Consider the following 27956-nt stretch of genomic DNA (forward strand, 5'->3'; position numbering starts at 1 on the left):
GCCTTTTAAACACGACATTTATATTGGAAAGACATGAGGGGGAAGCAAGACTTTATTCTGGTCTAAGCAACAAAATTAATTGTAAATCATACAAAACAACTATTTTCAGCAGTGAGATATGAATGACTAACCCTGATACAAATGCTTCTTCAGAAAAATTTCTACATATTTACACACACATTGTTTTGTGACAGTAGAAGGCTGCACATGACTTGCCACTTTCTCCCAAAAAGTCCAGTATTTCATCCTCTACTCTTTACTCAGTAGCATCAGTCTTTTCCTCTGTATGTGATGTTTGTGAAGGTAGACGTTGCTCCTTTGTAAAGAGGGTTGTGCCCCTGCAAAGAAAACACAAATTAGGAAATTATCATTTAAGTTTTAGAGGGAGAAGGTAGATTTCTTTTTTTAAATGCCTAAAAAAGAAAGAAAAAAAACCTATTAAATGCTCCAGTGTGTGCTTTCACATCTTTTATTCTGTGACTTTAGTGATTCACTGAAAATTGAGGCTTGTGAGATTTGTGAGACCACAAAGAGGCCAATTACCAGAATAGGCTGATTAGCGATGGCTAATTTAAACCCAGCCCTTCCTCTGACTGCCTTTTGTTCAGCTGGGAGTAACAGCAGGACACTAAATAATTTAAAAAACACCCCCAGAAAACAGGCAAATGGCTGAGTGTGTGGCCTTTTAGATGTTTTAGTCAGCAAAGATAAAAACTGTGCCACCATTCGGTGTTCTGCAGATGTGCTAATTCAGAAAAGCTGCTTGTCTGCACGCGCCACCCACCGTGTCCCACTTGGCCTGAGCGCGCTCCTCCTCGAATTTGGCAAACTCCCGCCTGTCGTGGATGGTAACCAGCAGCTTCCAGATCAGCAGAGCGGCCAGTCCGAGGAACAAAATGGCTCCCGCCACCGACAGGAGCACCACCAAAATGTCCGGACCCTTGGGGCAGTCTGGGCGGAAGAGGAGGAAGAGATAAAAGAATGAGTGGCGTGGAAACGCAAAGGAGGTCAGGAAGAGGAAGTGTGACATTACAAATATGTTTCCCCCATGTGTCACTGCGTCCGACTTTTAAGTTTGTTGCAAAAGTCATATGTGCTGAACTTTTAAACTTTTTCCAGCAACATATTTCAGAATAATTTCTGAGTGTCTTTAAATCTAAGTTTTCTCTGGACTCATTAATAGATTTATTTGTAGATTAAGATATTTCCATGTGCATGCTTGTAATTATTTTATTTAAATTATTTACAATTTTGTTTTGTTTTTACTCATTAAGAGTTTTCTTTAGTTTAATTTTCACTCCTAATTATTACTGTTGTTCCTATTTGTTTTGGAAATTAATATATTTTCAATTTAAATTGTATCTTTTGCTTCTTGTCTCGATCTCTGGTTACCTAGCAACTCGCTTAATTGGTCTTTGGTTACCTAGCAGCAAATTGTTTTCATTTTAAGGACTATTTTCTCTGCGTTTGAGTGAATTATTGCTTCTTGAAGGTTGGACAGCACCAAAATCTTCAATAACTATTTTGTTATTACTAATTGTTGGATTTTTCCCCCCCTCCTAATTATTACGGTTGTTCCTATTTGTTTCGAATATTAATTTATTTTCAATCTAAATTGCAGCTTTTGATTTGTTTCTTCATTCATATCCGACCTCCATTAAGAACAGTTCTTCCGATGCTTCTAGTTGTTAACAATTTGTAATAATTTGAAGCTGTAGTCAGTGGCCTACTCCAATCACTCGTTACACAAGCTGAATGAAACCCATATTAAGTCCCATAACATGAGCTTTGGTGTGGATACTGCAAACATCTTAATGGAGGGATAAATTGAGCCATATGGCATTTTTTTAACATGTACAACAAAATCAACAACTGTTTTTGTCACAGTCTAGGCCAATTAAGAATCTTTGACAGAAACAAATGAATGGTTTGGTACCTAATTTACATGAATAACAGTTTCTTTAACAGTTAAACAAGAAGAACAGAGGAAGGGCTGCAGTGGAAAATACTGACATCTTAGAGCCAAGGCCACAGCTTTCCCTCCCCTCATTATGGTCTGGGGGAAAAAAATGCAACAGGAATCTTATTTGAGGGGTTTCAAAATGGACTGACAGCGGTGCTCATTAACATGGAGCATTCCTTCACCAGAGCGAAAGACGACTCGACTTGTTGCGTTATCGTCTGTGTTTTTCCTATTGTCCATGGGAAATTTGCTACTTCAATTATACACCAAAAACATCTCTCAGTATTTAAGATGGAAGTAAAAGATTAAATACTGCTGAATCGTTTCTTGTTTTATCCCAACATCTCATTAAAAAAATTCCTTGGAAGTTTGTAAGCTCCTCAGAAAATCATCTTGACGCTTTTATTAACCCTCTGATTTTGTTGGCCTGCAGTTTTGTTGGCCTGCAGTTTTAATGGCTCCTGGAAGATGTTTTCCTGACTTGTTCTGAGATGTTTGGCCAAACCAGAGAGGCAAAAACAATACAAGTTCAAGTCGTGCAAAAGTTCTCAAAATCAGTTGGTTTTGTGTTCTACCATCAACTGACTCAAGGTTATTATCATGGTAGATGTTTGGACTTAAATTTGGACTAAACTCAAATGAGGTAAGATGCTTTAAACGGTTGGATTTTAACAAATTATGATGACCAAATGCAGGCTCGTTGGATGTAGCATCAGCAAGAATTAACTGGATATTCTACACCTGTTCAGGTGGCGAGTCACAAAAACAGTTTCTTTTATGGATAAAGACATTTCAAGTTTCCCCTTCACTATTTTGGCATGCAGGTTTTTGGGAATAACATGGAGTCATCTGCAAATGGCAGTTTAACCTTTCCAGACTGCTAGATAACTATCAATTAACTGCAACAATTCTGTATGGAAACACACCACTGATCAATTATAATGGCCTGATCATTAATTATCTTACCATTTTTTGATTCAGTTTGATCACTTTTTGAGATGTTCATCATTATAGTATTCAGAGATTAGCTTAATATTAAAACTTATGTTGGGGATAAAATGACGAAGAAGAGCGGTGCATTTCTTCAGACGGCTTTAGGAAAAGGTGGAAGAGCTGATTTTCTGTATTACACTATTCTGCCAAGACATTTTTAACAAATATGCATAAAACATCCATTTTGTAAAAGTTACAGATTACAGCTTTAATAAATGATAAGTAAAAATGATTTTGTTAATCCTACTGGTCTGAATCTGAATCTTTTTCAGTCGTATTTATATATACTGTCTATATATGCTTAAAGTAATCCTCTAAAGTACTCACTTTAAGACAACCTTTAGGACATTAATTTAAAGAAGTTTGTGTCTTATTGTACTAAACTGTTTTGGAAATCAAACTGCATGCATGTGTCAGAATGTGCTTTCAGACAAAACAAATGCTGCTTGTTTGCAGCACTTTTGAGTTAGCTACAAACTTTTACAGGAAACTTCAAAGCACTTTTCTTCTTCCCTTCCTCCTCTTGTTTTTACTTTGCTGTGTCCGACTCGTCAGCTTTTGATCCCTTTAGCCGCCCCTCAAACAGCTCAAACACATCGAACTAAGTACTTCAAGATCATCGCTCCAGTATCGTTTATTTATTCTCATTATTTTATTCAGTTGTTGTCTTTCTTTGGCGCTCTCGGTTCACTCTCTAGTCCCGTTGTCCTCTTGAAAATTTGTAAAGTCAGCAGTTTCCTAGAGGAGCAGGGCTGCTGTTTACAACCCTGTTTGACACAGCAGGGTGCACCTGTGTTCAAGGCAATTTCCAGGGGTGCTTCTCTACCCACTCCTGTCTAAATTAAATACACACATTCATTAAAGCGATAGTTCGAAGGACAGAGTTTCTCTGTGAGCGCTAATGATCATTAAAAGCATGTTTTACACCAAGCGCTCTCTGTTCAAGCAGGTATCAGTGAGGCTGGATGAAGATAAACCATTTAAAAATATGCATAATGCTGCTGCATTGGTGGTTATTCAACATGCATTGAATTTTTGCATTTATATTCAATTTGTTATGCACATAATCTGAACCAGATGGAGAAAATTAATAGCTTGAGCTACTGCAGTTTATGTTTATAGCAGGGGTCTCAGACTCGCGGCCCGGGGGCCAAGTGCGGCCCGCAGGACAATATTTTGTGGCCCGCACCTTAATATGAAAGTATAATATTAGTGTGGCCCGCGGAGAAAGGACTTCCGAGGGGCCAATCAGCCAGCTCCCGCGCGCCGTACCTTGTCGGGGCTAGGCTAAGCTACACCAGCTTCGTGCACTTCACGCTTGCAACAACAGCACGGCGTGTGATGAACAGCCAGACAGCAGTCGCCTTTGCGCTTGCCATCTATCGTACTTTCTACCACAAATGTCATGATCGAGCGCAAAAAGAACGGCGACTGTTAGCGGGCTGTTTATCGTCTATGCTGCTGTTACAGATAGAAGCGTGTGACGGAGCACCTGTAGCTGCCATGACATTCAGCTACCGGAGCTCAGTGAGGTCCCGACCGGCGCCTCTCGCTCTGGCTCGAGAGCGCGGCAGAGCGCGCTCCCAGTGAAGGCGCGCTCTGTCACAAAGCGGAAATTACGTGTTTGCGTTAAGACGTTCTCTGGGCGCAATTAGCTAGCTAAATACTTGTTTGAAACGTGAAACAAGAGCGCCACTGAGCGGAATCAATTAGATTTTGTCATACCCCAGTCATGTCTTTATCAAAGCCTGCAGTGAAGAGAAAGGTTGGTGACGAGCACAGACAATTTCAAGAAAAGTGGGAGATGCAGTATTTCTTTGTTGAGCACAGGGGCATCCCCACATGTCTTATTTGCACAGAGAAAGTTGCAGTGCACAAAGAATACAACGTTAAACGCCATTATTCAACTAAACATACTGAGGAATGTGCAAAATACCAGGGGGATGAGAGAGCCAAGCGGGTTGCCAGTCTTAAAGCATGTCTACTGAGGCAACAAGATTTCTTCAAGAAAGCAACCAAAGAGAATATTGCAGCAGTCGAAGCTAGCTACATGGTTAGTGAGATGATTGCTAAGGCAGGGAAACCATTCACAGAAGGCGAGTTTATTAAAAAGTGCATATTACAGGCTGCAAGTATTGTCTGTCCGGAAAAGAAAAGTCAGTTTAGCAACATGAGCCTTTCTGCCAACACTGTGGCAGAGCGCATTTCTGACCTGTCAAGTGACATTTATCATCAACTGTGTGAGAAAGCAAAATGTTTTGATGCATACTCAGTCGCTCTTGACGAGAGCACAGACATAACAGACACTGCTCAGCTCACAATTTATGTCCGTGGTGTTGATAGCAATTTTGAAGTGACAGAGGAGCTGCTCACAGTAATTCCAATGCATGGCCAGACCACCGCTATCGAGATATTTCGTCAGCTGTGTGATGCCATTGAGAATGCCGGTTTGTCATGGAAGAAGTTTGTTGGAATAACAACTGACGGCGCGCCATCAATGACAGGGAGGAAAAATGGACTGGTGGCACTTGTTCAAAGAAAACTGGAAGAGGAGGGTGTAGAGGAGGCCATTGCTCTGCACTGCATTATCCATCAGCAGGCCCTTTGCAGCAAATGCCTGAGGTGTGACAATGTGATGTCTGTTGTTGTGAATTGCGTCAACCAAATCAGATCCAGGGGCTTAAAGCACAGGAGGTTCCGTGCTTTTTTAGAGGAAATGGAGTCAGAATATGAAGATGTGCTCTATTTCACCGAGGTACGTTGGCTCAGTAGGGGAAATGTCTTGAAAAGATTTTTTGAGTTGAGAGAGAAGTAAAAGCCTTCATGGAGAAGGATGGGAAGGCTGTTCCTGAGTTGAGAGATCACAAATGGCTCATGGACTTAGCTTTTCTTGTTGACATCACACATGAGCTGAATGTACTGAACAAGAAGTTACAAGGCCAGGGGCAGCTCGTCAGCGCTGCCTATGACAACGTGAGAGCATTCTCCACAAAACTTGTGTTATGGAAAGCCCAGCTCTCTCATACAAACCTTTGCCATTTCCCAGCATGCAAGGCACTTGTGGATGCAGGCACACCATTCAGTGGTGAGAAATATGTTGATGCTATTTTGAAGCTACAGAAGGAATTTGATCACAGATTTGCAGACTTCAAGACGCACAGAGCCACTTTTCAAATTTTTGCGGACCCCTTTACCTTTGATGTGCAAGATGCCCCACCTATGCTTCAAATGGAGCTCATTGACCTGCAATGCAACTCTGACCTCAATACCAAGTTCAGGGAGATGAGTGGAAAAGCAGACAAGCATGGGCAATTTTTGAGGGAATTGCCCCCCAACTTCCCTGAGCTTTCCCGAATGTTCAAGCGGACCATGAGCCTTTTTGGCAGCACATATTTGTGTGAAAAGTTCTTCTCCACCTTGAACTTCAATAAGTCCAAGTACAGGTCCAGACTTAGTGATGATCATCTTCAAGCCATACTGAGGGTCTCAACTGCTTCCTCTCTCAAGCCAAATGTGGTTCAGATTTGTGAGAAGAAGCGCTGTCAAGTCTCTGGCAGCAAGGAGTAGGCAACAGAAGCCATGTTCAGAAGAACCGTTCATGATTTTCACTCAATGTTCCATTCACGTTCAGGACACTTCATGTTCAGAAGAAATCATTAAAACTGTTAATGACATTTGAGGACTTTTTTTAACTTGTTTTTTGTGGAATCCCTTATGCGGCCCACCCTCACCCAGACTCTGCCTCCAGCGGCCCCCAGGTAAATTGAGTTTGAGACCCCTGGTTTATAGTCTTTTGGAGGTTGTAAATGTTGCTTCATTGCATTGTATCAATGTTAAATTGCTTCTTTTTATTACGCACAAGGCTACCGGAGCTTTTAGGTTTTTATTTTTTATTTACACTTCATCTTGACTTCATAATTTTGAGTTTAACATTTGATCAGATAAACAAAATCTTGTAAAGTTCTTACATTTGATTCATTTGATTAATACTCTTAATTATATCACCTAAAATTAGCTTTCTGACTATAGTAAGTTCCAGCCAGGAATATTTTTTGAAGTTATAACACCTTGTAAATTAAATTGCAATGCCAAATATTGTTCTCTTACAATACATTTTACATTTAAGTCATTTTTCATTGTTCAAAAGCAAATCTTGATAATTGTGCTCTAAGGCATTCATAGAGAGAAAGTTAAGATTGAAATTAAACATTAAAGTTGTGGGACTTTGTAAGTCTTCAAATGTCTTAAATTATGTATAAAGCAAAATTTTCTGTAAATAAGTTGATGATATTTGGAAAATATTTAACTTTGATTTTGAGATTCTGCTTTTTTTGTTGTTAACTCATTTTTATCATTTGATTAATTCTTTTATTATTATGTTTCATTTCTTTCATAGCTTTGTTGTTATTTATTTATTATATTCAGCATTTGATCCTATTTTTAACGTTCACCAGGACATCATTGTCCTGTATTTCCAAAATTGCTCAGAAGCATAAAAATCTTACTGCATGTAAACTTCTGACTATAGAAAGTAATGCGAACAGCTTAAAAAGAAAATCAGCTCCTCATTGTGTCATTTAGCAAATTTAAAAATAATTATGCAAAAAAGGAAAAGTTTAGTTGGATTTCAGGTTTTGGTCAAATAAATGTATATGTCATATAAACAGTTGGTTTCAGCTTCATCTAAAGTGTTTGGAAACATTTTCTTGCTGGCCTCTCCAGCATGGTGGGCGCGTGCTGCTTACCCGGCTCTTTGACCACAAACAGGATGGATTTGCCGCTGGCGTCCTCGTAGTACTGGAAATGCTCCACGCAGTCGTTTTCGTCTTTATACGAGCAGTTTACCGCGTTCGTGTCATGGAGAACTGTGTGGAAAAAGTCAGTTTGTACTTGTGTTTTTAGCTAAACAAATACAATAGTCACAAACACAACTAGAAATTAGGCTGCTAAAAATGAAAAACACACCTTTTACAAATAATCTGCATTTTTACCAAATACATTGAAATGTGTATTTAAAAAAATGTAGATGTCTTGACATTGCATTGGTATAATAAGCCAAAAAGTGATATCTTTAAGCTAATATTTGAGATCTTTGTCTCAGATATCACACTGTTGCTTCAAGTGATCATTCTAAAAACAATTTCTGATATATTTAGAAATTTTCTAAGCGTGTTGTCACCCTGATGCTCTGGTAGTGCTCACGCTACACTGTGCCAAATAAACCTGTTCCCCTCCTCGCCTGTAGTGGTGCTGCACCAAAAAATCTTGAGGGAAATGACAAAAAAAACCTCTGAAGAAGACATGAGCAACTTCCTCCTTCACCAAAGAATAAGTATATAAATACTTATATGTTTAAGTAATATTTTATGAAATAAATGAAAGCAGTTTTCAATGGAAGAGGATTATCGAGATAGAAAAAAAATTCAGATTTTTCCTCAGAATTTAGACTTTTTTTTTCGTCAGAATTTACCAGAATTATTCTGACTTTAATCTTATAAGATCAAAAGTCAGAATTCTGGGGGAAAAATGTGAGAAAAACAGTCAGAATTCTGAAAAAAAACAGAATTATGGAAAAAGTAAAAATTCTGAGAAAAAAACGGAATCATGAGAAACAAAGTAAAAATTCTGAGAATAAAAAGCCAAACTTTTAAGAAAAAAAAATTCAGCATAAAAAAAATTCAAAATTGTCAGAATTCAGGCTTTTGACCTCACAAGACTAAAGCCATAATATTTGTATTTTTCCACTGACCATAATCTTCTGTCTGCCACATGGTGTCAGTGTAATGATGTTTGGTTTTATTTAACTGTAAGAAATACCCATCAAATGCAGAGGTGGCTATTTATTCATATTTTAGAGGTTTGTTAAGGAGTTTCATCAATACATTCTACCACAATGGACCCTTCGAAGACATTCTTAATCTTGATATGGCCCAAAATAAAAATGAGTTTAACATCCCTGCATTAGACTAGTGTGTTTGTTTTGGTTGTAATTACCCAGAATGCCATGCGTAATAGCCCACTCCCTGCTCTTGGTCCACTTGAATTCACATATGCATCAGAGTTCACTTTTATCAGGCTTTTAGGAGGACCAGAGTTTGCTTTTTTGGTCTGTGTCAGAGTTCGATAATATTGATATTATTGATAACATTCATGTTTTACCAATATACGTTTGATCAGCTTACCTATTTCATCTACAAGTACAATCTCATCCTTGCAGATTCGACTGCAGGTGTTGTCGTCATGCAGCTTTCCCCTTTTGAAATGTTTACACTCCACGCACTCTCTGTGACGACAACAGACATAATCAATGCCATTTGATCACAGATAATAATTATAACCGCTCAGATGTTTTGAATTCAGCAGCAACGCATGGAAACGTGCGCATATTTATGCTCACTTCTTCATGGTACAGGCGTCTGGGCAGGTGGGGCACTTGTCGCATGTGGCCCCATAGGCCCCAGGCTGGGTGCACTCGCAGACCCCACAGACGCACTGGCCCCTGCCGCTGCACAGCAGACCCAGGTTGGACATGCAGGTGTCTGTGCGTCGGGAGCAGTTACAGTTCTCACCCTGCCAGTCTGGCGCACATTGGCAGAAACCGCAGTTGCACACTCCATGGCCTGAAATGGGGAGAAAACGTGACTTTCTGATAAGCTACTGTAATACATAATATAGTATTATAGTCAAACATAAAGAGGGGAAGGACAATGAGGACAAGTTATGGGTGTGAAGAAAGAAGTGTTGAGCGGCTTTGATAGATGTTAACTTGGGTAACATATAAAAAACAATTTGCTTATTTTAAACAGCTTTCAGAATGAGCTGTTAATGGTTTCTGTCACTTTAAATCCAAATAAGCTGCTGATGGCCACGTCCTCCAAACTCAACATTTACACTCACACATAAAAATAGCTGGAGACAGACCCCTAACTGTACAACTGTACAACTTTGAAAAGCAGGAATGGAGCCTCCTGCACAACCAACAAGACAAAACAACAAAACACTTGTCCTTTCCAGCAGCCATTGTACAGCACATACAGTGGTAAAACCAGCTGACCAAAGGTGCTGGAACTCTACTTGAGTTGCTAAGTGATGGCCTGGGTTTGGTTGCGGTTGCTAGCTTACATTGCAGGGCCAAAAAACATCAACATATTGCCAAAAAACAAAAAGAAACAGCTTGTTGGGGTTTTTTAAAGCATTTGGGCTTTTGGGCAAAATATGAATTTTGAATAATGGGTCAATTTTAAAACATATTTATAAGTGTCTAAATGGCTCCTTTCTTCACTTTAATGTAAATATTATGAACCTCGGGTTCAAAATATTGAGAAAAAAAATTCTCAATTCTGGGAAAAACACCAGAATAATAATAATAATTAAAAAAGTCAAAATTTTCAGAATTCTGACTCTTGACCTCACAAAACTAAAACCAGAATTTATTTTTATTTCCATTGGTTATAATCTTTTTCTGTAATTTTCATCATAGTTTTCAAATGATATCAATGTGATTATGTTTGGTTTTATTTAACTTTAAGTAAACACTCATTGAGGTTTATTGATGAGTCTCACTAATACTTTTGACCACAACCGGCCCTTTGAGGACATTCATAATCTTCATGTGGTCCAAAATGAAAATGACTTTGACATTCCTGTTTTACAACACTGTATAAAGATAATTTTTGGGTTCTTTATATTTATGTTCAACAACCACAGGCTTGTCAAAGCAAACTATCAAAGGTCATATTAATAACATTTTAGTCATTTTTAGTGATTTTCTGTTCTGGAAAGGGTCCAGACTGGACAGAAGGCATGTTTTGTTGAGGTTTCTAAAAACCGCTTAACGTTAAAGTTCGTTCCATTGTCTGGCCGAGACATCTTTTTATCTCTGGATGAATGATTCATTACATAAGTGGGTAAAATTGTGCACATCATCGCCTTGTTGGTACTCTATATATATCCATGTCTGCATGCGAGTGCCAATATGAGTGACGGTGCAGAAAACATTGTGGTGCGCGGCCGCAGAAAACAATGTCCAGATAAACAATGAGACAGGAAGCAGCTTGGGACAGCGTGACTGGATGAAAAAAAAATTATCCCCCAACAAGTTGTTATTACCACTCAACCGCAGAGCTGATGTCTTTTAATATAGCCTTTCTGCGGCAGAGTCCAAACGTCTCTCACTTTAAATGAGGCATCTGAAGACAAAGACACAGCATGTCTTTGTCTTCAGAGACTGGGTCTACAGAGACCCAGTCTCTGAACATTTCCAGTCCTCTTACACACATGCTCCTTCTCTGACCAAACATGGATTTATTTTTAGCCTCATTACACCACAAAAGGCCATGAGTAAGCACAAAGGTATTTTCATGTTACTCTACAGACTTTTGGGAATACAGCGAACGTTTCTGGGTGAGAGCAGCAAAGGTGGGGAGAGTCAGATATATGAGCTCTGATGATGTAATGGAGGACAGGTCAGTGATTGGTGCCAAAACTACTCACGTCACGGATCCTGACCGATTTTGATCTTCAATAAAAATCTTTGGCACTGAGACAGAAAGCTTCAACAGGGTCATAACAATGTTAAATGCACTTTCAGGCTTGTCCTTTATTTGTAGGTAGAATCTGGAATTGATTAGACTTTTAATAAGTTCTTTAAATGGCTCATTTTTTCCATACTGGATTATAATTCAACATGAACCTTTAGGATCTTCTCTAGTCAAAATTGTACATAAATAAAATATTTATGTAGAGCCCACATTAACGTTTGGCTGAATATTTCTGACTTTTTGTTGCTATCAATAAACTTCAGGCATTAATATACAACAACTATGACACTTTATTTTTTATTGTAGAGTTTCTTTAAAATGGTTTCGCCCCAAATGTTCAAATGGATTGAATTCAGGGCTTCCAAAAATCCAATTGGGAGGTTTAAGGTAATAGATAGACCCAGTTTTGTCCAATTTCCAACAATCTGATCCAAACTATCACCTCTAAATGAAAGAACATTTGTAAGAATGTTTAGGAAAAACCCAGAAAACCGAGTCACCGACCACAGGGAAGCCATTTCTGCAGTCATGAGAAGGCTGACCATGAAACACGTCGCAGCAATTATTGTTGGAACAATATTATTCAGCAGCAAGGTGGTAGAACTGGTTAGGGACAGGATAAATCAGGAAAACCCCCGTAGAGAACGCATGGAACATGTATAAAAGCAAAACTAAATTCATTGAAGAGAAACCCAGGACAATATCCAGAACTCTGCAGATCTCATGTCTGTTAAAAAAAAAGAAAACTAAAAAAATCTTTTGTATTCTATGGACTCAATGCAAAAATGTCACATTGTACTGCTTCTTGTAAAAAACTTTTCAAAATTTAACATCATATCAACAACCAGGCCAGTTCTTTTGTTTCAGGATCTCAGCAACTTGTTGCCGTGTGCAATGGAACAAAAAAAAACACGAAGCACGACTGTAAGTTCATGTCTGAAAGGATCAAAAAATTATGTTTCTTTAGTGGCCTAGTAAAAGGCTGAACTTTAATCTAATTAAAGTGATGTGGCATGATCTACAACAAACCCTTCATGATTTAAATTCTCCTGATATGGCTGAATTAACCTCAATGCTGAATCTTAAATGACTTTGATTGGTAATAATCTTTAAACAGCTGCATCTCACAATGAAAATTTAAATGATCAACATCTCCAAAGTAAAATAATAGTTTTCCATTTGTTTAAACGCCAATATTTCTGTGCATCACCCAACGAGGAGGCTAAATTGCTCTTAACATCTGCATAGAAATCTTCACAAATGTAAGGGTCACCTCTGGCAGAAGAAAACTTTCATCAGGGGAGCTGAACATTTTCTGTGCTGGAACTTCTACAAAAGCTTTGCACGACCGAGCAAAGAAAAACACACATGGTGCCTACACCATGGCACATGTTTATTGTCTGTGGAGTCTGTGTCCTGCGCAGAAGGAGAGAGTTGTTATTGCGTGTAATCCTTCCCAGATGATGAGGGTGGGAGGTGGCACGTCGGCACGGTAAAAGGGACTTGAAACTACTGTAAACACAGGAAACTTCACCACAACCACACACACAATCCACTGTGGTCAATGGATCATTTTATGCACTTTAACCATTTAAAACTACATTAAGTAACAAGGTTTTAATGTTAAATTATACTTAAATGCATCCTGCATTTACTTAGACTTATATTCTTTACATACACATGATTGAGAACTGAAGGAGTAAATGTTATATCATTTCCAGCAGGTTCAGTTGGTGTTTATCAAAATCCAAATAATTTCTCCAAAACTTGAGAATATGAGTCAATGGGACATAAATATGCTTCTAATCTCTGCAGAGACGTTAACTGAAAACTTTGATCAGTTTTGATTAAAATGTATATTTAAAAAACAAAAACAAACAAAAAAACACTCCAACTAGCTTTGGCATAAAACAATGGATCACTAAGCAAAAAAGTGATCCACTATTATCCACTGCCGTTTTTTGGCTGTATGGTGATGTTTTTTGGTACGTGGAAAATGAGCCATTTCAAAAACTTTTGGAATGTGATGTCACAATTCAGTGGAACTTAGTCTGTAACCAATGGCGGCATAGTTACTTTGAAAAAGTAACTCAGATTACTGACTACCTGATTTGCGGCTCCACAATTCAAAAGGCTGCACAGATTTGTAACAATTATCTTAATATTAATAATTATAATGGCATTTAGTTGAACAACTTTTCACGTTTATTGTGGTGTGCAACTGACAAATAAAAAAAAAATCAAGCTCAAAGCCACTTATAATAATCGGACATGGCGACAAAAACTCAAAATAGTTCCTGTTTATCCACCAACAAAATGCACATCTGCCTCCTCCCTCCATTGTTTACATTTCTGTCTCTGCTGATGCTGCCGCATAGAAGCGGTGGCCACTGGACAAGACGCCCAGAGAAAATACAATTATATTCCAAAAGATAAGAGTAACGCAAAGTGATTTCGATTAGTAACTGTAGTCTGATGACTGGATTTGAAATAGAAACACATTAGATCAACCCTGCCTGAAAAAAGTGGTCTCCAGCTTATTTTTATTTAAAGACAGCTCATACAGAAAGCAGCTCATAATAGGCAAAACTGACCAAAAAAAAAATCTGTGTCCAAGAATGATTTTGTTAAAAACATGTAATATCCCAAAGACCAATCCTAACATGTCCAAGGATTGTTCACTTTGATACTTCATAATGAAAATGCTTATCATGCATTTATTAAAGTATAATCTTTAGAGTGAAAGTATTTTGCTGCACCTCACCTGAGCACAGCTCTCCTTTGTATCGCAGGCAGTTGAAGTCATCACACTCACACAGCTTCCCCCACACCTTCCCAAAGTCGCTGCTGTGGCACACACACTGGCCGCACACGCAGTCGCCGCGGCCGCTGCAGACGGGTCCTCCGGATCCCGCCGGCCCGCTGCAGCGGTCCTGCTCCATGGGGTTGTAGTCGCCCTCTGCGCACTCGCAGTACGGCCCCAACCTGCCCGGGTGGCACAGGCACATGCCGCACTCGTAGGTACCGTTCCCGTTGCTACATTTGGGGCTGTTTGGCTGGGCTTTGCTCTGGCACTTGCAGTCACACTCAAAGGTGACAGTGATGGTGAGGGAGTCCTTGAAGCCAACTGGTTTGATGATGAAGGTCTTCTTTTTTTGTCTGGGACAGCCTCGAGCGCGGGCCTCCACGCTGAAAGAGACCTGGAGAACAGGAAGATTGATGTTCACTAAAAGCTGCACAATGTAAAATATGTCATTTACATATATGTTAAAACTATGACTGTGATTGTTATCAGATTGACTTCCTCTACCTTGTTCCTGAGCTATTATTGCCATCTGAAGAAATGAAAAAAAGAAAAACAAAAATAAAGCAATCAGAGTCAGGAGGCGGGTCTTAATGCTGTCAATCAACTTGAGTACTTGCTGCCAAATGTGCTAATGGCGGAGAAACAACTTACTGCTACAAAAAACGGTTTATCTGCCGTCACTGGTGGCTATGCTAACTATCATAAGCATTAATGACATGCTGAGCAGCACCACACTGAGGATGATTGATAGCTCTATGACCCGCCTCTTGGTTCTGATTGGTTGATTCTAGCTAGCAATTGGATAAGGCAGACAAACTCAATTTTGCCTCAAGATTATCTGTCTCATATCGCACCATCACAACACACTGACAGTTTCAACAAAAATGTAATAAAATAGTTTCTGTTTTGTAAAAGTTATATTCTGTAGCTTTAAAGGGTGGCAAACAAGATAAAAACACTTCCATAATTTAAAAAGATGAACTTCTGTGCTTTAATTCTGTGTACACAAAAGCTTCTAATAAATATTCCTCACTGCAGGAGTGTCGCTGTTTTCTGTAGTAATTGGGTCAAGTGCCGGCGCCATACATCAAAATGTAAACAACCGAGGTTGAGTATACAATTTAAAGTAGTTTGTGAGAAATATTTATTTTTAAAAGCTCTTGAGTACACAGAAATAAGGACAGTATGTCTTTTTAGAAAAGTGGTTTTATGGTGTCAGAGATACTTGAACTGCTGCCATTTTTCACCATTATCAAATCAATTTCATAAGAAAATATTTTGAAGGGAATCCGAAGAATGCAAAGATAAGCACAGAGTTAAAGGAGTTGCTCTGCATCTACGTCTGGTAGATGTCCAAAAGCGGGCAGTAACTACATCTGGAGAAAGATCCAAATATGGAAATATGATCAGAGGCAGGAAGAAAAGAAAATATGTGGAGCACAGAAAGTGTCACTTTGACCCAGGCAAGAACAACAGAGACTAAAATGTAAGTAAATAAGAAAGTAGCAAGGTAAACTTTGAAAGCAGGCATTTAAAGCCCGTATGTTGGCCTAAAAGGGAAAATAATCCAGGAAACTCAGACTGTTGATCTGTTCCCTCCAGCGTTTGCTCTTGTGACAGGATGAGGAAAGAAAAGGAGAAATGAACTTTTAAATAGATATAGACGGAAACTATAAGAGAATGGAAATATAAGGGAAAAAATTCCACAATGACGGGGAAAATAGCAAAGAGAACTACTGAAATATAAATATACTTTTGGTGGGTTTTTTTATCATGAAGTCTGGATAATGTCTGATAGACTCGGGTCGGTATGAGCTGCTCATGATATGATAAACACAAGCAAAAATACCAGAGTTTTGAAGTAGCATTTAGTTATTATTTAAATGTTTATACAGGTTTATACAGGTTTTAAATTTAGTTTCAAATGCTTAGAGTGCTAAATATTTCAACTTTTTGTCATTCTGCTCTTTGTAGTACGATGGCAAATTAGGGTAAAAAAAAAAAGTACATTTTCACCGAAAACTCAAATATTTAAAAAAAAAGACAATTTGCTGGAAAACACCCCTGAAATCCAATGTGTTCTTTTATATATTTTAGGTGAAAAAAAATAATTTATGTGACTTCTGCCTTCAGAAAAACAAGATTTGTTTCTTCTTTTGATGGATTTGACTGACTTAATACAAAAACAAGTTCAGCTTTTGTATAAGTTTTACAGGCTATTTCCTGAACATTTTGACTGAAATCAATTCTATTATCAAATACATTATTTACGTTATGTTTTTTTTTTTTTTGCATAAAGACAATGTACAAGATTTAATTAACCTTTTAAAAGTAAAGATACCTAGTAGGGCACAGCTCATTTCAAATGTTTCAATTGGTGAAATATAGTAATTGATTTAATACATATCCAATAATTTATTATTTCACTAAAACCAAGCAAACCAGTCAAACTAGAATCTTACAGACAGTTCATAAGAACATTTCTTTACCTAAATGGAAAACTATTTATTAGCTTTTTTTTTTTGCCAAATATGCAAACATTTTACAACTATTACATGATAAAACCTGATTTGGCAATGATCTGTTGTAACTAAAAAGAAGGTAGTTTAATTAAAAGCAGTTTCTTGCGCTCAGATCAGATTTAAAACCGTACAGATTTGATAGATTTAGTTGGCGGGAGACTGACCGTGTCTCCTATTTTGAGGCCGGAGCAGGATTTGAGGCCGGGGATGAGTTCTCCGTTCAGACAGGTGGCATTAAAGGACAAGGACAGCTCCTCTGGGACGCCTTGAAGCTCCAGCTCCACTTTAGAGCGAATTTTCTGACAAAACACAAAGAAAAAGAAAGAAATTATTTCAACTCGTTCATGTGAAAAACGTCTGTTCTCATACAAGATGTCTGACCCGAAGCGACAGCTCAAGTTTAGACATTATTTTGAGTCAGTTCTGCTTGCGCTGGTAATTTAAAAACAGTTTAGAGTCGTTGTTTAATTCACTGGGTTTACTGCTCCTCCACAACGTTGTCTGCTTTTTGATCTTAGGTCAATAAAAATCAGTCAGAAAAAGCCAACTTTTGGTTGGTTTCACACCTCAGGAGTTGCAGGATTTAAACTGAGACACGCGTGACTCAGACGCCGTGGGTGTGGGTCAACAAACACATGTCACGTCCTCAGACAGCGTCTAGTCAAAAATGTGTGTGTGTGTGTGTGTGTGTGTGTGTGTGTGTGTGTGTGTGTGTGTGTGTGTGTGTGTGTGTGTGTGTGTGTGTGAAAGAGTGTAAAGGTGTGTGTTTCGACTCACAGCATAGGCTTTTAGGATGAGCTGGATGACGTTTCCGGAGTCGTTGGACAATGTTCCCACTGTGGTGCCAGGAATCAGCTCACTGTAGTTCTGGAAAACACAAAGATAGCAACAACATGAATATTAAAAGTCACAGAAGCACTCCACGTTTTTTCTAATTTGTCATTTATAGCAGCTGCAGTTTTGAGTCGCAAATTAATTTTTTTTTATTTTCAATAACCATGAATCGGTTACACCAAAAACCATTAGCCTTTGTGGTTTCTCATGTCCAAAAAAGAGTTGCCAGACGAGTAATGCTTAAAACTGCACTCATCATTATTACTCAGAAGAGTGTAAATCCGATTTTCCATGTTTCATACAGTGCTTTTCCTCCATTACAGTTTTTCTTCCATTTTTGCCATTGATATAACCTGATTTTATATGAATTGTGGTGCTCAAATCAAGGCCTGTGTGGAAATTGTGAAGAAATCGACACACTGTTATTGTAGAGGACGAAAATGTACCTGTTTATTTCACAGGTACTTTAAAACAAACTGATTTTTGCAAACTGTATAGCTTAAGTGTTTAACGCAAAACGCCACAAAAACACAACTATCCACAATACTGAGTCAACTTTTCTGACTTTTTCCTCTCTTATCGCTTATGATTGAATAGTTTGTGACTCAATAATAGATGATAACATAAACTATAATTATAGTAAAGAGTGCCTTATAAAAAACGTTTTTCACGTATTGTCACATAAACTTCCATGCATTTCCTTCAGATTTATTTGGTGACAAACCAACACATAACAGCTCATATTTATGAAGTAGAAGCTTTTAGTTCAAATTTGTTAAAAATAGAAATTTAAAAAAAGTGGCTTGCATTTTGTCACAAACTACTTTTGTCCACAATGTCAAACATATCTATGTGGTAGAATGGCCTAGTCAATGTCAAGACTTAAATCCAACTCAGAATCTATTACAAATAAACAACAGAGATTGTTTTGTTTTGCAAAAATGTAAGTCTCCATATTTAGGAAGCTGCAGACGTATTTCAGAATACTTTTTCCATCATGAGATATTTATCTAGAAAGTATCTTTCTTATCATCCTGTCATGTTGTTGCTTCATCCAGCTCTCACAAGTTTGTATTTAATACCACAACAGATACAAAAACTATGTTCATGCATTTCTCAGATCAGCGAGCATTTTTCAAGAATTTGTTTTCAAACCCAGTAAAAACCACCGGATGAAGACAAACCTGGTGTGTCTGTGACAGGATTTTATTTTAACAATGTTATAGATGAGAAGTTTGTCAGAATTTTGTTATTTATTCTTTGAATTAATTTGTCAATAAGTTGTCCCTCCTGACATTTAGTGACGTTTTAAGTTATGTTAGCTGCTCTTGGCAAAAAACACACACATACACAGCCAAGTGTTTTTTGGGTTTTTTTTGCAAATAAGTTTATGTTTTTTGGTGCTTGGAAAACCATTTGTTTTATTAAAAACCTCCAGAACCTGCAACTTCCAGCTCCGCCCCCTTCTTTCAGTTGCAGTTCACAATATGGCAATATGTTCACAAGTATTATAATTTAACATATATTTGTAGACAAATTCAATCATATACAGTGGTTTTGTGAGTAATTTTGCTGTGTTTTATGTGTGCTGTTAACTGTTATCACTATTAATGCTGTTTAATTTTCCAACTGAGGAGCTACTGCTGAGTAGTTTATTGAGGTTATTTGTTGTATTTTATGAAATGAATTGGGGAAGAAACTGCTGGACTGATGTTAACCATCAACTTCATTTCTGCTTTTGTTAGAATAAATACAATGAATCTGAGCGTATCTGTTGTGAAGTCAGCCTACTCAATCAGTGATAAACATAAGGATTTAAATCTTTACTAAACAAGTAGCCAGACTGTTTAAACTGTCAGGTTTTTTTTAATAAGCGAATGAAGATTTTGAATATATTGGGCTTGAACTGACCTGGTAAAGGGGCACCACAGGGTTGGTGACTGCAAAGATGAGGTTGATGTTGTTCTCTGACATTTTCTCTGTGATCAAAGCAAGTGATGGATAATCCTGCAAAAATCAAACTGTGTTTAGCTCAAACGACACAAACAACTTTTATAAGACGTGCCTCTTCATATGTTGTTGATCATCCTCCGTGCTTACCATAGTGGTGGACATGCTGTACATGTTGTCGGAGTTCAGGTGGCACTGTCCGTCGTTGGGATGCACGATTCCAGCGAGTCGTCCGTCCAGAGCCACATGGGTTTTGGCGTCGGAGGTGAAAATCAGGAGGTGGGAAGCACCTGGACGCCAGCCGATCTGCTCCTAATTCAGACATAAGAAATGGTTCTTATTGCTAACTAAAACTAGAAAAATAAAAACCTTAATTAAGAAACCATTCTTGTTCATTAAAATAAAGAAAAACGGTAATTAATGAGGCTGCTTACATCAGCTGTTGGCAAATTCCCTCATTTACTCCTCATTGTGGTGCTAATGCTACTCCTCAAAATGGCGGAACCAAAAGTTCAACATGAATAAATTTTTAAATAATGGTTTATATCCTTACAAAGCTCCAACCTTTGTGAATTCTGGACCTAAAGATTAACCACAGTATGAAAAAACTACTACTAACTAATGAAAACAACTAAAATGAAACCATATTAAATTAATAGTAAATAATAAAAACAAGCAAATACGCTCCATAAACTAACTATAGCTAACTGAAAAAGTCACACCAAAATTACACTAAATTACAACAAAAAAACTCAAAACTATTGAAACCCTTATAGAGGGAGAAAAAGAATACATTTTCCTACAGCCCCTTTTTTTCATCACTGTAAAGTGACTTTTAGTATAATTTATTTCTAAACATCGTGTTCCTTCAGAGTGACAGTAGAGAAAAAGAATGCAAATTAAAGTGTAAATGTTTACGTGGCAGCAGAAATGCCTGCATTCATGCAGCGCTCCTCCCCACCTTGCACACAGCAGCCTGGATGATTGCATCGAATCCTCCCTCGGGGGCATCTCGGTTCCTGGACACCATCTGCTTCTTCACCTCCTCCGTGAAGCGGCCCACTTCCTCCGTCAAAGACAGCACGTGTTTGTAGCCGAACTGGGGCAGACAGGTGGTATTAATGCTGTCAATTGAACAGAAATTCACTGTTTGATTAATTTTGCGAGATAAAATTGTTTTATTTTGATGTCTGATGTCTGTTTTCTCTGGTGGCAAACTTTATTTCCTGTTTTAGTTCCCTTTCTGTCACCAGATGCTTCCTTTAGTTCCTTTAGTCCCAGCCCTGCTGATCATCAGCTCCATTTTGTGCGATGTTGTCTTTTGCCAGTAATCAACCTCGCTGCCTCTGCCGTGCATTTGGTTTGGTAATCAAGAAATGCTAGATTTGACTTCCTGTAGAATATTTTAGGCAACAGTGATCTTTTGCAGATCGATAATTTGACAAGAACGAGAGTGAAAAGAGAGATGAAAGCGTATAGCAAATGGTCCAAGACAAAGGATTTAACATTTCAAAACATCAAAGTTTCTAGTTTGCACACATTGCTTCTGCTTCCCCTCTTATGCAAAATTCACATTTTTTCTGTCTTTGTTCATCCATTTTGGTCTCAACTGCTTCTAAAAGCAGCTCAAAAGCTTAAAGACACACACACATACACAGCCAAGTTGTTGTGCAATAAGTTTATGTTTTTTGGTGTTTGGAGAACAATTTGTTTTAAAAACCTCCAGAATCTAATGTCACAAGTCAGTAGGCTCTGTCTGTTACCTAGCAAACCTGTCAAAGCCTAGACTCTTACCTAGCATTCAAAGTGGAACTCCAGCACATTTGGTCAGCTGATTTTACCACTGTATGTGCTGTATAATGGCTACTGGAAAAGACAAGTACTTGTTGCATTCCCTACTTCTGCTTTTCAAACATGTACGGTTGTATAATTGTGCAACAGTTTGCAGGCATTTTCATGTGTGAGTGTAAGTGTTGAGTCGGGCGGTGAGGCCAGTAGCAGCTTATTTGGACTTAAGTGAGAAGAGGCTCTAAAACAGCTCATCCTGAATGGAGCTGAAAATGGGCAGAACTGAGCAGAAAAAAAACTTAATTATTCAAGAATGATTTCATGCAAAACAACGTAATGAAAATGATCTATGACATGTATAACCCATAGACTTCTCTTCATCTGTCCAGGGAAGCACATGAACTATGCCCCAAAGCTTTGGCCCTCCATGCCAGCAGGGGGCACAAATGCCCCTATTGTGCATCCTGATATGCTCAAGCGGAAAGGAAAAACAACAACCAAAGCGGACTGTAATGAGGATTAAGTTGTTGAAGTGCTGGCTTATTTAGGCACTTCTGCTGTTTTTAGAAGAACTAGAGACTCAAACTGAAATGCAAAAACGTGTAAAATGTAAATTTTGCATAATAGGTTCCTTGTAAAAGTGTGTGCTAATTTTTTTGCTGATCTTTCCAGTCTTCTACAAATATTTTTATGAATTTCAAAAAGATTAATTTCTCCAGCAGGACCCATCTTTCTCTTCTGCGCCGCAAACTCCTTAATGTGCTTTATCTTACAATGAAACATTCCTGTCGCCCAGCTTTTGTCAGACTGTGTGTAAACAGAACATAAATGTACCCAGGAGACATTAAACCAACAAATCAATCCCAGAGGAGAGTCTGGGTGGAGTTTTAGTGCATCAGCTTACAAGCAGTCCCTCTCACTGTGCGAGTAAAACTACCTGCGGCTGATTGAGAACAGCTGACCGAGGAGTTGTGGTTGCCACGCTGAGCCTTTAACAACTGCTTTGACTCTGACTGCTCTCTTACGAAGCAATGCAGCGATTAAAGATGTCCTCACTAAAATGACATCATCTGCTTAATGATGTTACACGCAGACATAAACAACCGCTGAGATCAGCGCTGTTTCTGACATGGGCATGCACAAATACGAGCCAGGATTTCAATACTGCAAGTCAAAAACAATAAGCAACAAACATGCTTTCAAGGTTCCAGCAAGCGAGTTTCTTTAAATAAAAGTTTTTCCTTTGTTACGTCACGTTTGTTTTGTTTTTGGCTGGGGTTAAATTCCAGGATGTCTTGCACAAAAAATGCAAACATTTGCTGCAAATTACGCCGTTAAAATATTTATTCTCTTTGTTGAGTCAACAAAGTTTTCATGCTGTTAGACTTTAACATGATCACTGGAGGAAATGTCACAGATATCTGTGTTTTTACATCTTACTTAATTTTAAGAATTAGAGTGGTTTAAATTCAATTAAATGCTAAAAACTCCAGTGTTTTTTATTTTCTTATTGTATATTTGAAATAAAATCAAGCAATAATAAAATGTAGCAATTATAATTTTCAACACCAATAAAATAAATAAATATAATTTTAATTGTTTATCAAAGTTTGAGTTGAATAAGAAATAAGTTCTAATACTAAATACACTCATACTCAAACATAAGGACAATTTAGAGAGATAAAATCAACTTAACAACCATGTTTAGTTGTTGTTGGAGACAGATGGAGAAATATGGAAATTACTAAAGAAATTAAGAAACAAAGACATGTTGTTACGTTTAATATGGCTGAATAATAAATAGACACTGAGTCTCCTTCTGACTTAAAGCTGCAGTATGTAACTTTAGTAAAAGATATATAGTAATATTTTTTTTTTTACATATTTACATGAAACTGTCACTATGTGTTGACAATTTGGTATGAGGCAGCAGATAATCTGTGAATAAAAATCAAGCTCCTCTCTTCCAGTGCTCCCAGTGGTAACTTAAAACGACCAATCAGAGCCAGGAGGCGGGTCTTAATGCCCTCTTTTCCATCCCCCATTTGCTTCAGCTTGTTGTGAAACTAAAGCTAGTTAGCATAGCTACAGAAGATGGCAGGTAACAGTAAGCTGTTTCTCTGCCATTAGCACATTCAACAGTGAATACATGAGCATGAGTGACAGCATTAAGGCCCGCCTCTTGGCTCTGATTGGTTGTTTTTGGGTGGGAGAAGTTCATTTCTTCAGATATGAATAGTAGCTTCAACAGAAGGTGGATGAGATCGATTTTTTCAGATGATCCATCTCATAAACTGTCTCGACATGGAGACAGTTTGTTGTAACTTTCCGATTCATAAATTCATATGAAAACCTATCCAGCCCTCTCAGGTCTTCTGGTTCTGGTTCTGCTCTGCATCCCCAGAACCAGAACCAAACGAGGAGAAGCAGCTTTCAGCATCTATGCACCACAAATTTGGAACAAACTTCCAGAAAACTGTAGAACGGCTGAAACACTGACTTCCTTTGAATCTCAACTAAAAATCCACCTGTTTAGAGTTTTATTTGAAACGTAATCAATTATAAATTAAATGATGGAACTTGACTTAATGTCATTTTTTGATTGTTAATTCTATGTTGCATGACTTTGTGTTTTTCTGTTTGTTATGATGTAAAGCACTTTGAAATGCCTTGCTGCTGAAACGTGCTACACAAATAAAATGTGATTGATTGACCATGTTATATAATAATAATAGTAATAATAATAATAATAATAATAATGACATTACCTGTAGCAGGGGTTTCTCACGGCCTCCTCAGGTGAGATGTACATGTACGGCGACAGCGGCTTGTCCACAAAAGCCCCAAAACCCATGCGCAGGTTGCTGGTGGTTCGGTTCATGGCTTCGGCCAGACCGCGGCCCAGCGTCCTCAGGCGGAAAAGGTCATCGTTCATTGAGTAGGACAGGTCCATGAGGTAGTAAAGGTCCACCGGGTAGTCTTCTACCTGCCGCACCTTGACTGTGAAGCGCTTTGTATCATCTGGGAAACGTGTCATAGTTTCTGACTGTAAATAAAACTCCTGAACCGGGACCGTAACCCTCCGGTTTCCAAAGTGAACCCACCTGGCCTGAGAGTGATATGCAGTTTCTGCGGCTTTATCTGGGTGACATCTTGGGTCGCTCCGGACGCCTTGTTGCTCAGCGGCCGGTCCTCGATCACCTGGAGTCTGCTGGTCGGAGACTCCAGGCCGGATGATTCACAACCCGCCGCCATCAGGTTTTTCTTCAGGTCGCAGCGTGACGAGCTGGCAACTCCATGACCAAAGTCCTGATTGGGACAACAAAGTGAAACTTTTTCAGTCAAAACCATTCTCTTCCATCTTAACAGAGTAAAAAAGAGGCTGTATTATGTATTATTTACAGCGTAGAAAAAAGTCAGTTTTTCCAAAAAGGTTACTCAGGTAAATGTAATTGAGTAAATGTCACTAGTTACTACTCAACTCTGCCTGCCAGGTATGTTTTTGGTGTTGGAAAATCAGGATGACATGATGAAAACTTAAAAATAAAATCAATTTGACATAATTGTGGATCAGCTGCACATAAAAAGGCCAAGTTCAACCAGTCCCTGCTAGGAGAAGCCAGGTTAAAATCACAAATAAGTCTGTAAATACTTTTTAGATGACTAAATATTGCATATTCCTCCCCCCATCACCGGGTTTTACAATAATAAACTGAGCTGGCACTAGAAGACATGACTCTATCCTCATGTAAGGACACATGGGACACTTAATGAATATCTCATTTTAAGAAAATGCAGCTGGGTTGGGAGGTTGGTGCCAACCTGCTTCAGTCTGGCAACTCATTGCTTACATGAAGCGAAGCAGAAAAGGTAAAGAACTCACCTCCTGGAAGCACCAAGCACAGCTGGGGTGCACAGCCAGGCATTGCTTGCAAGTGCTGGCTCCTCTGGAGGTGCACACGTTTGAGCCTGAAACCAAGAGCAGAAAAGTTATTTAGCCCAAACAACAAAAGAATAAAGAAATAATAATTTACCAGAGGCATGAGATTGTTTGTGTGTCAGATTGAGCAAATAATCTCAACTATTATTTTAGTGATCTATTATTCTGGTGATTAATCGAATCAAAAAATCATTTAACCACAAGTTTATTTTTTAAAACAATATTAGAAATACATTAAATATGCAAACAAACAATTCAAATTCCTCTTAAAATCAGAAATGTAACCATTTCTTGAGTGAATACTTGAACATTTGTAGGAGAGGATGAAGCCACAGCTAAAAAAGTATTTCAGCATCAATATGTGAAAAGCTCAACCATTTCTGCTGATATATTGATTATGTTTTGGACAATAAAAGGTGCTTTTTTGAGTCCGTTAATGATTAATTGATTATCAAATTAGCTGACAATGGTTTAAATAATCGATTAATCATGGTTAATCGTGATCAATCCGATTAATCGCATTACCCCTACTTTAAATGAACTGTTGGCTCACTCCAACATACATAAACACTATGACAATACAACAACTTTGTCTTTAAAATGCCAAAATTTACACTTAACTCCATATTTTGTTCCTACTGATGATGTAATTTTTATTTGAGTAACTTTATTATGAAGTATTTCTACTCTTACTTGAGTTTCTGTTTTGTCTTCCCATTGAGTAATTTTGGGTTTTTACCAAAAATTCACTAGATACATACACACACCTGCTGTTTTTGTTCAAGTTTCATGAGTTTTTTATTGAAAGAAACTGATTTGGAAATTTTTTCCAAAATATTTTGTTATTTTTTGGTACTTAGATGAATTACTGTCATTTTTGTCCTTAAGATGCTTGAATTTCCTCTTAACTCAGTACTTTGGACCATCCTATTATGAAATTTTTAAATATTGAAAACAAAACTAGGAGATGTGATAAATACCCAAAGCATATTGGAAATCTTCCCTTAAGCAGCCTGTAAAATAATTACTCACTTCTCCATCAATTTGGAATCCCTTTTTGAAAGAAAGCAAATAAGCATTAAAAAAATGACTAAAATTATGTTCTGCAGCCCCTTTGTAGTCCCTCTGTGTATAAACAAAAAGCGGCATAAACTCACCGCTTGCTGCCGTTTTCCCTGCAAATGTGAAAACACACATCCATAAGAGCCAGCGCGTTGGGAGCGCAGCCATCCTGCAGCTCAGGGCTGAGTGTGAGGATGCAGGCTGCGGTCTGAGCAGCACCAGTTGAAGAGGAGCAGGAAAAAACTTATCTGCAAGTCTAACAACTCCAAATACAGTCAGATGTCTAAAAGCCAGCCCAACTCTGCTCCCCCCACCTTCACTTTATCAGGGAAATAGGCGGGGAAAGTACAACATTTAAACTTGGACAACTTGAAGAGACTGATATGTGTCTCATTGCAACAGGATCAAAAATCTACAATCTTTACAATTTTATTCATGGTTTTATGGTTGTTTTATTCTGTGAAGTCAGTAGAAAATGTTGTAGATTTAAGACAAAAACAGCAAACAGGAAATTAAAGAGGATCTTAAGTAAATGTAAATGTTTCAAACACGCTTTTCCCCCAATATATTCTTTAGTAATTACAAAATTAGGCTGTTAAAATTATAATAAAAACATCACGTAACTTTTTGTGTTGTATTTTGAGAAGCACTATAGTGCCCTCTAGTGAAAAGTTGCTGTAAGTACACTGTAAAAAATTAAGGTAAAATCTGGATATCATTAGTGAAAAATTCATCAAAAATCTCATAAAAATAAATAAAATTAAACTATAATGGATGTTGGCACAGTTTCATTAACAATTATCTCCATATCTGTCTAGATAAAAACTTAAGACTGACAGAATTTCATAGTATTTCTTTAATTATGTTTTCATACTAACATAATAAAAATAAATGTATTTGATGACATTTAATGGACTATTTGTGCACTGCATTTGTTTATGTTGTGCTAACTTAACTTTTATTTGTGTTTGCAGGACTTTGTTAAAAATATAATGAAGCAAATTCATTTCCAAATTCTTTTATTGTTTTTTTTTTACTATCACTATAAATGACGCAAATGCTGATAAAATTTTGAATTCAAATCCATAAACTGTTAAAAAAATGTTCACAATCATTTCTAAGTTTTTATCAGAGCTGGGCAGCCTTTTCCCCTCTACAATAAATGAAATACTTATTTGAAAATTACAGCTTGTGTATATGATCTGAAACATTTAAGTGTAACAAGAAAAGAGCAATAAGAGATTTCATACTTTTTAGATAAAGTCAAAAGTTAAATTGCAACCCTGATGAACTGATCAGGTAGGAAAACTGAAGAAACAAAGAAGCACATCAATGGCCAGAATATCAAGAATGCACAGGGAGAATGTTCAAACTCAACAAAAACAACAAGACCGTGAATGTTTCTGGCTGCAAGACAAGCAATTATTTACCAGAAACACCAGGAGACAAAGCAGCGAAGGAGAGCAGAGCGACATAAATGTGGAGAAAGAAACACCACCAGAGAAATGTGAAGTATTTCAGGCATTTACAGACAACAACACAATCAGTTTCCATTTCA

The 27956-nt window shown here is 37.8% G+C and overlaps 1 protein-coding gene across 1 annotated transcript; it reads right to left on the reverse strand.

Annotated features, from left to right (window-relative positions):
• Window positions 1-34: 34 nt before the first annotated feature.
• Window positions 35-26636, reverse strand: itgb3b (integrin beta 3b). The gene is made up of 15 exons (XM_055042680.1): window positions 26494-26636; window positions 25280-25365; window positions 24501-24705; window positions 24165-24417; window positions 20570-20732; window positions 19759-19920; window positions 19570-19665; window positions 17602-17691; window positions 16989-17123; window positions 14261-14696; window positions 9354-9576; window positions 9139-9239; window positions 7702-7821; window positions 785-951; window positions 35-338 (listed from the first exon to the last, which is right to left on the reverse strand). The coding sequence occupies exons 1-15, from the start codon at window positions 26564-26566 to the stop codon at window positions 270-272; spliced, it is 2379 nt and encodes a 792-aa protein (XP_054898655.1). The 5' UTR covers window positions 26567-26636; the 3' UTR covers window positions 35-269.
• Window positions 26637-27956: the final 1320 nt, after the last annotated feature.

Source organism: Poeciliopsis prolifica, unplaced genomic scaffold (genome assembly GCF_027474105.1).
Source record: "Poeciliopsis prolifica strain line A6 unplaced genomic scaffold, Auburn_PproV2 SCAFFOLD018, whole genome shotgun sequence".
Lineage (NCBI taxonomy): Eukaryota > Metazoa > Chordata > Actinopteri > Cyprinodontiformes > Poeciliidae > Poeciliopsis > Poeciliopsis prolifica.